This window comes from Varanus komodoensis, unplaced genomic scaffold (genome assembly GCF_004798865.1).
Source record: "Varanus komodoensis strain SLA01 unplaced genomic scaffold, ASM479886v1 scaffold1, whole genome shotgun sequence".
Taxonomy (NCBI): Eukaryota; Metazoa; Chordata; class Lepidosauria; order Squamata; family Varanidae; genus Varanus; species Varanus komodoensis.
In genome coordinates, this window is record NW_025335268.1 from 17,533,191 (window position 1) to 17,549,066 (window position 15,876).

General features: G+C 39.5%; 1 protein-coding gene across 13 annotated transcripts in view; it reads right to left on the reverse strand.

The window, feature by feature from the left end:
• The window catches only part of LTBP1 (latent transforming growth factor beta binding protein 1), a 242,920-nt gene that overhangs the window by 144,285 nt on the left and 82,759 nt on the right, over nucleotides 1–15,876 (reverse strand). For all 13 annotated transcript variants that reach the window (XM_044451089.1, XM_044451347.1, XM_044451264.1 and 10 more), the window contains 2 exons: nucleotides 15,230–15,454; nucleotides 12,625–12,899 (listed from right to left, as the gene is read on the reverse strand). In XM_044451089.1, the coding sequence (XP_044307024.1) occupies nucleotides 12,625–12,899; nucleotides 15,230–15,454 (500 nt within the window). The remainder of the gene's footprint in view (nucleotides 1–12,624; nucleotides 12,900–15,229; nucleotides 15,455–15,876) is intronic.

Genomic DNA, 15,876 nt, shown 5'->3' on the forward strand with positions numbered 1-15,876 from the left:
GGGTACTTCAGTTGGTACAGAACAGAGCTGCAAGACTATTCACCAGGACTTGCAGAAAAGGGGAAAGGCCTTTTCTGTGGTAGTACCCCAGCTATAGAACCTGCTCCCCAGAGAGGTGTGCCTGGCCCCAGTGCTTTATTAATTTCAGCACCAGGCCAAGACCATTTTATTCATCTAGTATTTTAAGGATTGACTGATTTAACATATAATGGAATAATTTTATTTTAATCAGTTTATATATTTGATTTGTATTTTAATGTGCTGTTATGTTTCTGGTTTGTTATCCACCTTGAGATCCATTTTAGATAAAGATGGGATAGAAATGCTTTAAATAAACAACATTTATTAAAATGAGACACAGTTTGGAAGAGGGAACTTAGAAAAGAGATATGGAGGGGAGGTGGTATAATCCTCTTATTGCATACAGGTTGTGGCTCATCAAATCACCAATCTCCAGGAGGTTCCCTCCCTGTCCCCCTCCACAACACACCATCAAAGTGTTGTTATGAAGAGAAGTGTGAGAAGAAAAGGATTCTGTTAAGTTGCCTTGAGTTCCTTGAAGGATAAAAAAGATTTGGAACAGAAATGCTTATAAGGAAAATGCTTAAGCACCCCTTTCTCTGCCATTTTTCCACTTAAATTCTTGTTTGCTGAAGCAATTTCTGTTTTAAAAATCAGCACTGGGAATCTCCAGCAACAATCTTGCACTTAAAAACTAACCTGGTAGCCTCAGGTGAGAAAGAACTGCATGTACATGAGTGGATGGAATTCTGTGTAGACAACTGAGTGGACTGGTGGAGGATGAACAGAGCACTCCATCCCTCCTCTGCATGCAGCACAGGAATGCAAAGGCTGTTTTAGGATGGACCTATTCCAACAATCTCAGCTGACTAGTATTTTCTTTTACAGGCTACTCTCTTTTAAGGACTTATTTACAAAGGTCCTTCCACGTATGATTGTGTCTAATGTGTTGCCCATATCCCATGTTTCAGATGAGACAAGGAAGTTCCTAGTATGCATGGGTGGAATGCAGATATGATAGGATAAAGAGAGGCCAGTAGGGATAACCAAATTCTTCACAATTTTCAGTATCCAATAATGCCTGTACGAATGCACTGCCAGTACAATGAGAACTCAGTGGTACCCAAAGCACTTGGAATGAGCAGAAATACTCATTTCAAGACTGAGGCAGCGTTTCTCTTTTGAAAGCACTAGCTCCTGTTGTCCTACATCCATAATGAAACCAGAAGAAGCCTGGTAACAGCACATCCCATGATCCTGTTGTAGGCTGAAGAGCGCAAATCAGGATTTTCTCATTTAAGAATAACAAGCTCTGGAAAAGAACCTATACAGTAAACACATAAACACATCCAGTTTCGCATCTGATCTATGCGTAAAATAGCACACAAAAGTACAGCTGAAATACATATATAAGTTGTATGTCCCCTGGTGATGAAAACATCTGCAATAAGAAACGTGAATTAATATTATCTGATTTAAACATCACTGGCTACACTGAAATACTAAATTATAACAAAACAGATGTAAAGATATAGAACCAATGGTATATAGTAGGGCTTCCCACTTTCTGCATAAACTCTTGACACATGGTAGACACATGCATTAAATTATATTTCTCTTACATTCAAGTGTCCCATAACAATTTCAACACTCATTAATCATGTGGAAAATTAATAGGGCACACATTAGCAATACAAACTTTATTGTCTGTATCACTGACGCTATAAACATATTTTGAGGAATAACAAGATATTGTATGTCATAATAAAGGCATTTTTATTAGAATTAAAATGAAAAGCAGCTGAATAGGGAGGGAGTCAAGGAAAAGAAACATAAACTTGCTTGTTTGCTTGCTTTTAATAAGGCTCAGCAGAGTAGAGCTCTGAGCTGCCAGACTCCCTGGCTTCCAGGAAGATTCTAACTATAGGTACGGAGCTGACCAATATTCTTAATGGTACCGACGGGGACCCCAGCCTGATGACTACAGTTGCATTAGTTTTGGCTTAGGGTAGCTGCTGCAAGTACACTTTTTAACACCAATGCAACACACAAAAGCCAGGAAGTTCTAACATATGAAACAGTGTGCCACCTTCCCAAACAAAACCATGAAATCTTGTTAGACCTGTATGTTGTCAATGGAGCACTGAACCTGTTGCCATGATCAGACTTCTTCTTTGCATGGTAAACTGACAATGGCTCTCATTCTGTTGCCTAAAACTGTGGAAAACAAGGAATATGTATATATTCCTATAAAAATCTATATAGGCAAAACATTAAAAGATTCCAGGCTCAAGAACAACAGATTTCTCATCTTCCAAGTTTCTACGTCAACACTCTCAGCCTGTCAATGCTGCATTGCTCATCAACAAGCACCTTGTTTCTTGGCTTCAGAAGTCACTAGAACGAGAGATAGTAAAATGCAAATGTGGTGCTTGATATGAGCACCATTACTGCCACGTGGTTCCTTTCCAGTGCCTCACCTCCTGGTTATTTTTTGTTGAACAGCATAATTTGTGCCAGAGTAGTCCCAGAAGATTTTAATTTTTTTTAATAAAAGCAGCAGCAATCTGTTGCTGCATTTTTTTCCAGAAATTTTTTAAAAAGACAAGTGCTAGAAGAAACGACAGATGTGTTTCCTTACGAAAACCTCAATTCCTCAGGTGCAATTTGACTGTGTGTGGATTAGGATGAGGTGCCAACAAAGCAAAAACATTTGGTCTGGCTTTGGCACCAAGTTAAATGCAGTGAGCTAACGCGGCACCAGATGCTCCAACATATAGATCCCTGAGCACATTACATATCAGATCACATTTGTATCAGCAAAGATCTGTGGGTTGCCTGCTAACTGGAAGAATGCCAATACAAGGTGCATTCTGTTCAGTGTCTTCTCCATAGGCATTTTATTCTAGACAGGGACAATAATTTTAACACTACAGTCTGTACTGTAGGAACTCTGTTGGTTTGGATCTTTACCAGGCCTAGCTCTGCATCCTTTCTTCCCACATGGAAACTGAGGAGAATGACAGGACAAATATTGCCCAACGTCTAATCCCCCTTCCCACACTGCTTCTTCTCCAAAATCCATTTGCCAGTTTTATAAGTCTAAATATCACTCTTATCTTAGCACATTCTCCATCATGTCTATGTACACTAGTTGCTGAGGAATGCGAACAGAAAGGTGCTGTGGTGCTGCTGCACTCATTTGCTTGTGGGATTATCTGGGCAGCTGTTTTGCCACTGTGTGAAAAGAATGGGGGACTAGATGGAACACTGGACTGATCCACCATGGCTCTTGTAATGTTATGTTCCATTAGTCACAGGGAATCAAAAGAATGGTTGAAGATGCGGACAAGGTACTTGGCTGTGCTTAGTCAACTATTTATCAATTCCTTCCTGGATATCTAATAGGGATCCTCATCCATGACATCAAATACGTCTCCCCACCACCACCCTGCCACCCTCCCCAATTCCACCCATGTCCACCAGCTTATCTTCCACATTGCTTATCACTCCCAGCCTCTTGTTGGCTGTCTTCCTCCACTGGCCACCTGTGTCACACATGACCCCATATCCTAATTCTTCCATCACTCACCCTCTGGTTGCCTCTAAGCCTGGGGTCTCTGAAAAGCCACCATGGCCAGAGAAAGTGACTAGCGCTGTTCTTTAGAGGAAGCCCTTTAGAGGGACCAGGTTGTCCTTTTCTCAAAGGCAGACATTTTGGAAGGTATCTCACAGGACATCAACTGTAGAATGCTTGGTCTTCTAACATATCAACAGGAAAGCCATAGCCTGTTACTGTAATTATTACTGTATTGCCTTTATACAGTAATAATTCCAAAAGGATCTGGACAGACTATGGAAGTGGGCAGGAGACAACATGATGGCGTTCAATGTGGATAAGTGCAAGGTCTTGCACTTGGAGCATAAGAATAGCTGTCAAAAGTACAGGTTAGGTGACAAGTGGTTGGAGAGCAGCACTTGTGAAAGGGACCTCGGGGTGCTGGTTGACTGCAGGCTAAACATGAGTCAGTAGTGTGATGCAGTGGTCAAGAGGGCGAATGCCACCCTTGGTTGCATAGCCAGAAGTGTGGCTTCTAGATCGAGAGAGGTATTACTGCCACTCTACATGACTCTGGTGCGCCCGCAACTGGAGTATTGTGCTCAGTTTTGGGCCCCTCATTACAGAAAGGATATAGTCAGGTTAGAGTCAGTGCAGTGTAGGGCCACAAGGTTGGTGGCTGTTTTGCAGGGGATGGGGTATGAGGCAAGACTGAGGGAACTGGGTCTCTTCAGCCTGGAGAAGAGGAGACTCAGAGGGGATATGTTGGCGACATACGGGGATGTCACACAGAGATGGGTAGAGACCTGTTCTCCCCTGCAGAGGAAGGCAGGACACGCTCTAGTGGAGCAAAGCTCAGGAAGCCAAGGTTCCATTTAGATGCCAGGAAGTACTTCCTGCCAGTTAGGACCCCGAGGGTGTGGAATGGGCTTCCACAAGAGGTCGTTGAGGCCCCATTGGTGCGGGTGTTCAAGGATAGGCAGGATGTCCACATGGTGGGCATGTCGTGAGCAGAGCCGGCTGGTGCCGGAGGTCAGACTAGATGGCCCAGGAGACCCCTTCTGACTCACTCTGTTTCTATGTTTCTATCCCTCCTTTTTCCCTCTTGTGAGGTCATTATTCTCCTGCTCAACACTGTTTAAATTGCGAAAACTTTGTTTTTTAAATCAACTAAATGGAGGACTATTGGGGTTGGGTGGGGATGAATTGGTCATCTTTTATGTCTAAAGAAGAAAAAAGCTCCATCAATGTATTAGACAATGTGGTTCCTTGCACTCAAATGTCTTGCCTGGAAATATTCAAATTAGATTACCTACATCAGATTTCAGATTATTCTTATACATAGTACCTAATGACTTTAGACAAAACTATTTGCTGGATCCTGACTTCTACTCAGCAGAGTTTCACTGGCACTGGAGGAACAGACAGGGTGCTGATTTTCTCCAATTCTACCTTTTACCTGCAGCCACAAGCACCATATTCTATGCTGTTCTGGAAGGTCTGAGGAAAACCGCTGTCCCACTGGTTCCTGATTCCCTCCATGAATTAAATCAGTCCTTCTCCTTTCAGAATGACATGCATCCTTAAATAGAATTTATCAGTTGAGAAAACAAATAAATGCAACACTTTTGTAATCCTAGTTATATATACAGGATGGAAGTCATAGGATAAACCAGGTCCTACAACATATAAAATGGTTTTCCACAGATACATGCACATTACATTATCAGTCTTGTTTACAGACAGTAAAATCACCTCTGATCCCATGAACAATTAATAAAAGGTTTGAAAGAAATGAAGCCAACTTCATAAATCTGCTATGCAAGAAAATACATAACAATGACAACTGCTGAGTGAAGTAGTACTACGGAGACTAATGAGAACAGACACAAATATTTGAACTAATTAATTAATTAATTAATTAAGGAAGGAAGGAAGGAAGGAAGGAAAGACGGATGGGCCAACCGACCAGGACAGGACAGGCAGACATTTAACAGCCCCACCAGTTGAGGGGAAAGAGATGGCCTCACCAGTTGTATAAAATCTAATGTGACATGTGTTAAGAAAATAAAATCATCCTTTGGCGAAAGGCACCATTCAACTCTAAAATAAGATGTTAGATAAATTGAGCTTGATTGTCTTTGTAATTTTTCTCACAATCTGGAAAAACAAAGTATCTAGAAGATTGCACAAACTTCCAAATTAAATTTTAAGGCTAGAATAATTAAGTGAGGGATTCCTGACCTTTCAGGACAGTGTGCCCATTTTGAAAGAATGCTGTGGCCTTCAAACCACAGAGCTGCTCTTTTGAAACCACATAAAGAAGATGCTAGAGGACAGAGCTTCATTTTTCAGCATGCCAACCTCCCAATTAAACTTTTTTTTTAAATAAGAAAATTAAAAGCACGGGGGGCTGGTGGTTGCTAAGAGAGGTCCCCATGGGTACCATGTAGGAAGTTTCAAACTTGAACCATGTACCTTAAATATTGTTGTTAGTAATCAATTCAGTGGAAACAGATAAGCGTAGCCAGAAAGGTGGTGAAAATATTCCAGAGCTAAATTTCCCTCTTCTTTCCTTTGAATTTAATGAGCTCTGATCATGAAAAGTACAGTCAATCAGAGGGAAATATCTTGAGGCAGGAAAATAAAGCAATAAATATTTAAATACATTGCTAAGTCATTTAAGGACCTTGGTGACACTGATTCATATCATTGTGGATTACAAGAGGATTACAATAGGTGGAAATTTTTGAAGTAGATGTTTAAGGGAGACACAAGCACAAACCGTATCAGTTGAATGTTTTTTAAAAGATGTATCATTCAGGGACATTTTTGTAATTGCCCAATTTTATTTTAAGAAAATAATCCAGCTACTATAAGTACTATGTTTCCCCGAAAATAAGACAGGGTCTTATATTAATTTTTGCTCCAAAAGTCACATTAGGGCTTATTTTCAGGTGATGTCTTATTTTTTCATGTACAACAATCTACATTTATTCATGTACAAAAATCTACATTTAATCAAATACAGTCATGTCCTCTTCTTCTGGAATATCATCATAACTCTACAAATCCTGAATTGTGTTGCAACAGACGTACTAAATATGTCTGTCCGGCTGATGATCTTAACTGGGGCTTATTTTTGGGGTAGGGCTTATATTTACAAGCATCCTGAAAAATCATGCTAGGGCTTATTTTCCGGTTAGGTCTTATTTTGAAGTTATCAAGTTAATGTTAACTTTTTAAAAAGCCTCTGTTTCTACAATAATTATGATGCCTCTTTAGGCAACACCTTAGAGTTAAACTAGTAGCAGGATGATTCTCCCACCTTAACACTAAATGTTGATGACAAGTCCATTCCTTATGTAGTTACGGGGCCTACATTAATCAAACTTATCATTCTTCTCTGACAAATGGTTAAGGGTTCTTTTAATGCAAGGTAGGCTGGTGACTCTTATGATTATGGGGTCACTTATTCTTTGCAGCTTTTCTTATGGGCTTTATAGCAGCTATCCACAGTGCTGAACTCTGTTTCACAAATAGATTCACAACCATGGAATGCTATGGATAGCTGCCCAGCCTTTATGGATGTTTTAATAATGTCTGACAGAACTTAGTTAAATCACTAAGTCATTCCAGACTCACTTCATTCCTATACGTGTGTGTGTGGAGCAGGCATCTCATGCAGAATTTTTTCAGTATAGGAATTTATTTATTTATTTAGAAAGCTTCTATGCCGCCCTTTTCGCCAAAGCCTCGGGGCGACTCACAATAATAAATAAGAGCAGTATAAACCAATAAAATATGAGTCGACCTGGCCCGAAAAATAAAATAAATAAATAATATTAACAATTAAAATAGCGTTTGAATAAAAAGGTCTTTGCCTGATGCCGAAAAACAAATAACGACGGCGCCAGGCAGACCTCTCTGGGGAGCACATTCCATAGATGGGGCGCCACTGCAGAGAAAGCCCTCCTCCGAGTACTTACTCTCCTAATATCCTTCACGGAGGGTTCCTGGAGAAGGGCCTCTCCCACTGATCTCAAGGGGCAGGCGGGATGAGCTCCATGTACCCCCATTATATGTCATGAAAGGAGAACATGCACTTACTAGAAGTTATTCCTCTTGGAATTCTGGGTAAGTATCCATGTAAGGAGGATAAGCATTTTCCAAAGAAATTGATTTATATATGTTTTGCTCTAAAAGTGTTATTATATTGTAGATCTTAGAATCTGCCTATGAAAACTAGAATTAGAGAGCTCTTTTAAAAGAAGAAAGCAGATTATTCTCACAAAATGAATTCTGACATAGTGTGAAGGGCAGTCTTGTCCCTGAACACCTGGCTTTTAAGGCCTACCAGCATATGCCAAACAATTCTGAAACAACACAGACTGTCAATCTGGAATTAATAGAATAAAATATTCAAAACAAGTTTTCCCGCCATCTCCATTATTCTCACTGGTTTTCCCTCTTTATTCTTTGCCATTTCCCCTCCACCCCCTTTGGGTATTTTCAGAGAGCCAACTCTGGCTTCAAGCCCAGGGCTTGCTTTGTGCCAGATGTATTCCGTAAACAGGCATCGAGATAGCAGTTGGATAGTGGAGTGATGGCAAAGTTTGTACTGGTACTTTCCAGCAAATCCAATGCTATTTCCTCTGTTTTCTACTTCTTTCTTAAGCTCTTCTGTCTCTATCCACATCCCGCCTATACTTTTCTTTTTCTTGACACATTAAAAATAAATTCTCACTGTTGAAAATCATTGCTTTGGAAGAATAACCTCATGTGCTAATTCTTACTAATATTCTGAGCTTTACAAATACTGATCTCAGATATGTGAACTCCACTAGTTCAAAAGCTTCATAATACCAAGGCCCCCTAAGTAAAGAATATAGAGTGGTCTTTCATGTTATTCTAATTTACAGCCCATTCATTTTAGTGGGTCTACACCAAGTAGAACTAAGACTGGATAAGACCCTTAAAGTTAGTAAACAGAATTCAAAAAACAGTAATTCAATTACTAGTACCCACACTCATCTGAAACCAAGGACGAAGCAGAATAAAAATATGATTTTTTTTCCAGTCATTCTCATTTAAAATGTCCAGGTCAAGTCTCAGAGTGTTTGCAGTTAGAACAACTTGATGCTCAATCAAAATGGACATAATGGTCAGGATTGTATCATAGCTAGCAATCTGCAAACACAATAAAGTAGTATTTTCATGGAAAGCTCTGCGTTAAATTGTACAGTCTTTTAGAAACCACTTTCTGTATTTTCCATTTAGCATAAATGCATGAAAGTTGAGGGACTGTAGATGGCGCAGCGGTTTAAACCTCTGTGCTGCTGGGCTGGTAGATTGAAAGGTCGCCGGTTCAAATCTGCACAACGGGGTGAGATCCCGTTGCTCCGTCCTAGCTCCTGCCAACCTTGTAGTTCGAAAGCATGCAAATGCAAGTAGATAAAAAGGTACCACTTTGGTGGGCAGGTAACAGCATTCCGTGCACTTCGGTGTTTAGTCATGCCGGCCACATGACCACAGAGACTGTCTGCGGACAAACGCTGACTCCCTCAGCTAGGAAACGGAGATGAGCACCATCCCCTAGAGTCAGGCTTGACTGGACTTAATGTCAAGGGGAAACCTTTACCTTTACTTTTTATGAAAGTTGAAATGTTACAAAAAAGGTTTACGAATGTCCCTATAGGACCATAACTTTGAGCTAAATGGAAAGATGGCTTTACCTCTCGAACAACAGAAGCTGCCCTGGAAAAAGACCAAATCTACTGTTTTGGCAAAAAAACTTATCTCCAAAGAAAAGCATGTCTCATCAATCAAAGGTTTCCATAAACACTCAACGTTTTTGAAGAATGTTTGAATTAATAGATGATAGTTACTCTGTAAGGATTTTTTTTAACAAATAAACACTCCAATATTAACATGGCTTTATGGTATCTATAGGTTCCCAAGAGTAGTAGAGATACTAAGTGAGACATAGAACACCCATTCCTAAAGCTAAGGTGCATAAGAATTTACTTTGAGTTTACTCTAATTTTCTTTTAAAATGGCAAAGCAAAGTACAGAAAGATTTGATGGATTTCCCTGAAATATGCCTTGAGGTTCAGAAAAAAATACATTAAGAAAAATAAAGACGATTAAACTTCTGTTCTCTGGGCAAAGTACTGTGACAACCATTAGAATAATTCCTGAACCAATTATTATATACTGAAAATGAAATGCTTAAGCAATAGAAGGTTCCAGAGCAGCAAGCTCAGAACTGCTTCCATATACAGCCTTGTTATTAGAGAACAATAGATGCATACCAATCCACTTTAATAATATGCCCTAGGATAACCCTACTTGCAATCTTTGTTTGAGTGCATGTATATGTCCATCCAATTTGTTCTCTCATATATAGTAAGAGATGGTGCTTAACTGTTTGACCTTAATATTTTTATTAAAATAAGTAAAAGCAAAATTGCCATAAAGCTGCAATTATGCATTCTTATGCTCTGGACTATTTTAACTGGGTTCAGGGACATTTTCCAGGGAAAAAGAGGTCCAAGATAACTTATGTTATAAAGCTTTTTGAAATAATCACTGCAGATGTATGTTTGGATGTTGACATGCTATCTGGCACATTTGGGGTTTTACCACACTAAAGATAATCAGTAATCAGTTGATATATAATAGCCTATTTGATTATCTTAAGCATTTGTTCTATGTATTTTTCATAAGCTACCTATTTGACCCACATATGTAGAATGTAAAGTTATATCATTAAAAACAGTGTCTGGTTTGGGAAAGTGCTTTGTTGAAGTAACACTAACCCATGTGTTAGAAAATCTGAAGTATAAAAAAAAATTCTTTGAAAATTAAACAACAGGCAAACCACCATGTTTTAAAAAGCGTCGTCTAGAAAGAAACAAAAGAATCCAATAGTATACTGAAACACATTTTAAAAATATGAGAAGGCAGCCACATTAAGAGAATAACTAAAAGAAAGCGCCAATTTGCTCTGAAAACCAATGTGGAAGAATTTCAGAACTCATTTCCTGTAAGGGAGCCTCACACAGGAAGGGAAGGGCAGTTGAGGAGTCAAAAATATTCATTCATACTTTTCAGAACAACTTTCTGGAAAGAAGGCTGGCAACTGCACCAGAATAAGATTCATCTTTCCAAAGTAATACACCTATAAAAGTGAAGCTATCTTAACTGCACCGATACTACGCGTAGTACTGATAGCAGCACACAATTAAAGGATTTGATCATTATCTTCCTAAAGAGGCCTTTCTGGTTTGAAAGCATCATACTCGTGCAGAGTATCTCCAAGCAAATTATTTCCCCTGCTTAAGAAGACAAGCCCTGTTCTGTGTTTCTCCGACAAAGAGGTATAATAAGTAAAGGCAAAGAGCAGGGCTTTGTTCATTCAGAATGGTCTCCTTCCCAAAATCCAGTATCTCTGTTTGCTGTCAGTTCTAAAGGTTTATTATGCAATGACTGGTATTATCTGTAGTTGTCCTTTTAATATATTGTTAATAATCAAAAGGCCAAGAATCCTAACAAACGGTAAACACAAATATTTAGCAGGATTAATTAAAAAAAGAATGTCCTGAGGTATAATCTATTTTTGAGGAATAATTATGCCAGAATGCAGATGCTTTAAAAAAAAAATCAGAAACTGTTCTGCATAGCTTTGTACTTTGTACGTTAACCTCCGTATGTTCTAACACTTTGAAGTTTTCAAAATATTTATTTATCTATTTAAAACATTTCTATGCCACCCCCATCGCACCAAAGCCTCGGGGCGGATCACAAAGGATATTGTAGCTACACATTTTATTATTTTTTTCTAATGGCAAGACATTTCATTAAGGGTACAACCTTCACTTAAAGTAACATGGGAAATACATTTGTGAAGGAATATCAGTAATGAAGACTGAGAAAATATTTGGAAGAGGATATTAAACCGTATGTTGGTAAGAATAAAGGAAAATTTCTACAAAACTATATGGAAGTGGTAGCTAACTTCAGTGAAGTTGAACTGTATAGATAACAAATACTCCAATTTATGTTGGAGATGTGGTCGTGAAGTGGGTACATATTTCCGTATATGGTGGGGATGTGACTATATAATGAAATGTTGGAAAGAGCTTTTGAAAGAGTGTAGTACAACAATAAGTCTAAATATATATAGACTTGTATGCCCTAGAATTGCATTAGTTTCAGAATTTGATTAAAAAAACCAACCAAGATGGAACAATAAAGAATTAATAATAAATTTAATAACTGTAGCAAGATTAATTATAGCTAAGAATTGGTAAGTAAAATATGATTACCCATTGTCTGATTGGTATACAGAAATTTGGAATATAGCTATTACAGTGGAAACTTGGCTCATGAATTTAATCCGTTCCAGGACTCTGGTCGTGACCCAAATTGGTTGTGAGTCTTCCCTTCTCCAGTCCTCCTGCTTTGCGTTTTCACTAGATGGCAGTTTTTGACCATTTAGAGATAGCATCTCAAAACAGAGGGAAGGCACCTGGAGGAAATGAAGTCTCCCGTGTCCTCACCTTCTTCCATTTAACTCCTCTCTAAGGACACTTCCCAACCTTACGGGGCAACTCATATGGGTCTGTATCAGTTGCCAGGGCATGGGGAATAGGACTGGAGTTCCTATTCCCAGCTTCAAGGTTGGAACACAGGGACTATGTTGGGAATAATTCCATAATATTATAAAAATAAATGTTAATATTAACATAATGCTTTCATTTCCAAAAATCAGTGACTGAATGACAATTCTGAAGGGGAAAAAGGTTCATATTTCCCAGGTCTATTACTTTAATTTTGCAATTCCAATAAATTCGGACATTTGGATAACTCATGATTAATATTTTTGCACCTAGATTACTCACCATTATTATTTTTGCAACTATATTAACTGTTATTAATTCATTTGTAAAAGCAGGTGTTCTGAACACCTAACGAATCAAGCCAACTTTGGTTTTAATAAGTTATTAATTAGTTATTTTTAAAATAAAAAAAAATCTTACCTGTGTCCCAATAGTCTCCTGGAAGCATCGTCCAAGCTGAGTTTTAGCAGAAATAGGGTACATATGAGAAATAGGCTGCTGCTGTGTGTAGGTTGAATGTATCTTCTTCTGAAATGGCAGACTTTGATAAACCTGGGAATGTCCTGACTGGGAGGGCTTTGGCTTGGCTTTCTGTCCTGCTGAGGTGCTATCAATCCTTGAAACTTGATGAAACTGCACTGAAGCTTCAGGGGGATGTTTCACATGAATGTTCACAATGTTAGGAGGAAATTTCACTGGGAAAAAACCAAGAATGAAAAATAAAGAGAACTCCCAAGCAGGAAAATCTGTTGTTAAGCTCTACAAAAATAAAAATTAACAAGAATATGCTCACTGCTTCCATAGTGTCTTACTTTATGCAATATTTTCCAGCCACAGTGGCTTAAATGTCTGTACTTTGTGGTATGTGCCAGGCACCAATGGGTGCTTATTCTGTAACCCAACCTGCACTTGTAAGGTGATGAACGATCTGAGGTCATAAAGGGGAGGTTGTTGGCATGGTTAACAAACTATCCACAATAAATGGGTTATTAAAATAGCCCATCAGTTTTAGCTGGTTTTTTAACTTGCCAACAACCACTCTTGGGGTCAGACAATACAACATACAAGTGGTGCTGAATTATGGAATGGGTGCCCAGTTGTATTTAAGCCACTCTGAATGAAACTGAGCATGTAAGCCAAAAACCAAACCAAACCAAACCAAACCAAACCAGACAAGCTTCTTTGGCAAGCTCTGAATAGAAAAGGTACTCTTTTCAGTGGCCACCCCCATTTGGCAGTGATTCCTAAAGACTGTCAGTGATGACAATCTTAGTATCTGGGCAGGATGCATACAGGACAGTATGATATTTCTGGTAACTTTGCTTCAAGCTTTCTCAGTTTTCTATCTTAATACCAGCACTTTGAATCAAGCCTAGAAGTGGACTGGCAGATAGTACAGACCATAAAGTACTGGCATAATATCACATTGGCCAGCCCCATTAGTAATACCGCTGCCTTATTTTAGATCAGGGGTCTCAAACTCACGGCCCGCGGGACAATTGCTGGGACAGGCAGGGCACGGGGGAGGGGCCCTGCAGCCTTCAAAGTGCCGGCGGCGCCCAGGCCGGCCTCCGGATGAGCGGCCCACCACCACCGTGGTGGTGGAATACTTGATGCAGCCTAGCCTCACCCAGACTCTACTTCCAGTGGCCCCCAGGTAAGTTGAGTTTAAGACCCCTGTTTTAGATCAACTGAAGCTTCCAGACATTTTCAAAGGAAACTCCAAATATAACACATTGCATTAATCAAGATGAGCTGTTACCAGAGCATGGGTAATTGCAACTGGTCTGTCTCAGTCTACAAAATCAAAGTTGAAATATCAGTCTAAACTGATAAAAGTGTTCTGTGCCACTCAGTTGACTAGTGACTCTAAAGACAATGACTGGTCTAACAGCATCCACAAAGTATAAATCTAATCCTTTAGGGGAACTGCAGCCACCTCAAGAACAGGATAAATCACTTAGTTGGTCATCCTCTAAGAGTATCTTTGTCTTGTCTAACTGAGTCTCAGTTTATCAGTCCTTAGCCAGTCCACTAATGTGCCCAAGTAAGGATTCAATACAAGCACTGCCTTACTGGATTTGATAAAATTGAAGAATAGATCTGAGTATCACCCACATGATTAATGGCAAACAAAACTGGAGAAAGAACAGAGTAGGGATGTGTGAAGAATCTGTTTTGCGGATGGGAATCTTTTTTGGCTCTCCGAACTGGTCCTTGGCTCCCTGGACTACGGTTTGCATCCAGCATTTGTGTGGTGCTTCCAGGAACTGAATCCCACAAACTGTGCAAGGAGTGTCCTTCCTCCACCTCACATAATCTGCTGCCTCTGACATGGAAGAATACTGTTCATGTGGGGCTCATCAGGAATGGAACTCTGTGTGACCTCTGTACAAGCAGTGCACCTCTTTCATGCCAGCTGCAGCTGCCCACGTGCTGCTGAACCTGACATGAAAAACAAGGCTGTGACATTTGTATCGTGAGCATTCAAGGACTTCTTCTTAACTCAGGTTGCTTTCTACGGCTGAGTTGAACACAAGAGGAAGTCTGTGAATGCTAGTCTGATTCTGCTAAATTTAATCCCACACCTAGAAGGGAGCCTTACAAAAGTTCATACAAAAGCTGCTAAGGGCCAGTTATGGAAGAGCAGCAACCCCTCAGCCACACCTTCTGGAATCAGCCGTGAAATAAGAGCAGAAGCACTGCAATGCAGTGCCTCCCACTCCTACACAACCAATCCACAAGGATACCATGGTCAATGACACTGAAAGCCCCCAGAAGGTTCAAGAGAATCAAGAGGGTTACAAACCGCTGACCCTCTTTCAGCAAAGTTTATCCGGGCCATCAAAGCAGCTTCCATTCCAAAACTAGGCCTGAAGTCAGTCATTCTGATAGCTTTAAATATGGTTGGAATTCAAAGCCTATGTGGAAAGATGTTATGCCCATATCTGGTGGTATCCAAAATTAAAAAGTAAACAGCTAACAGGGAAATCTTGCCACAAAAAGAAGAGAGAAAAATGTTTACCTTTTACTCCTTGCTGCCCAGGCATAGTCAGTGGTAAAGTATGCGTGGAATGGATGACATGTGATCCCACGGCCTTACTTGCTTGCTGTGGATTATGGTACAGTTTTGGAGCACTGCCACTCTGCACTGGGATCTGACAAAGCTTACCAGTGTAATTAGGAGGGCATTGACACTTATCTCTTGAACTGCACTGGCCTCCATTCATACAAGGAAGATGACAAATAACTGAAATAAAAGCAGAAGATTGGTGTTAATTACTATCTTTTTCAAATACTGTCACCTATTTAATAATCTTTTTTAATGACTGGTAGGCATATCTTCCCTTTTGTGATTTTTACCATTGCCACTGTATATTTCTTCTCCAAATGTCATTTCTACTAAATTCCAGTGCCTAGCAAAACATACATCATATATTCATGGAAGGTTACAGTTCAATAAATTTACAAATCATTACGTAGCTAACTTCCAGAAACACTAATTCTAAGTGCCTTTATTCTGAAGTACACACCACTGAAACACATGAAAGAACAGTAACCTAACAGAGAGTTAGTCTAAGACCTGGTTCACACAAAACAATACTCCATTGGCTTTTAAATAATACATAATTTCATGCCACTCAGAAAATATAACACATGTGCTGTACCGAA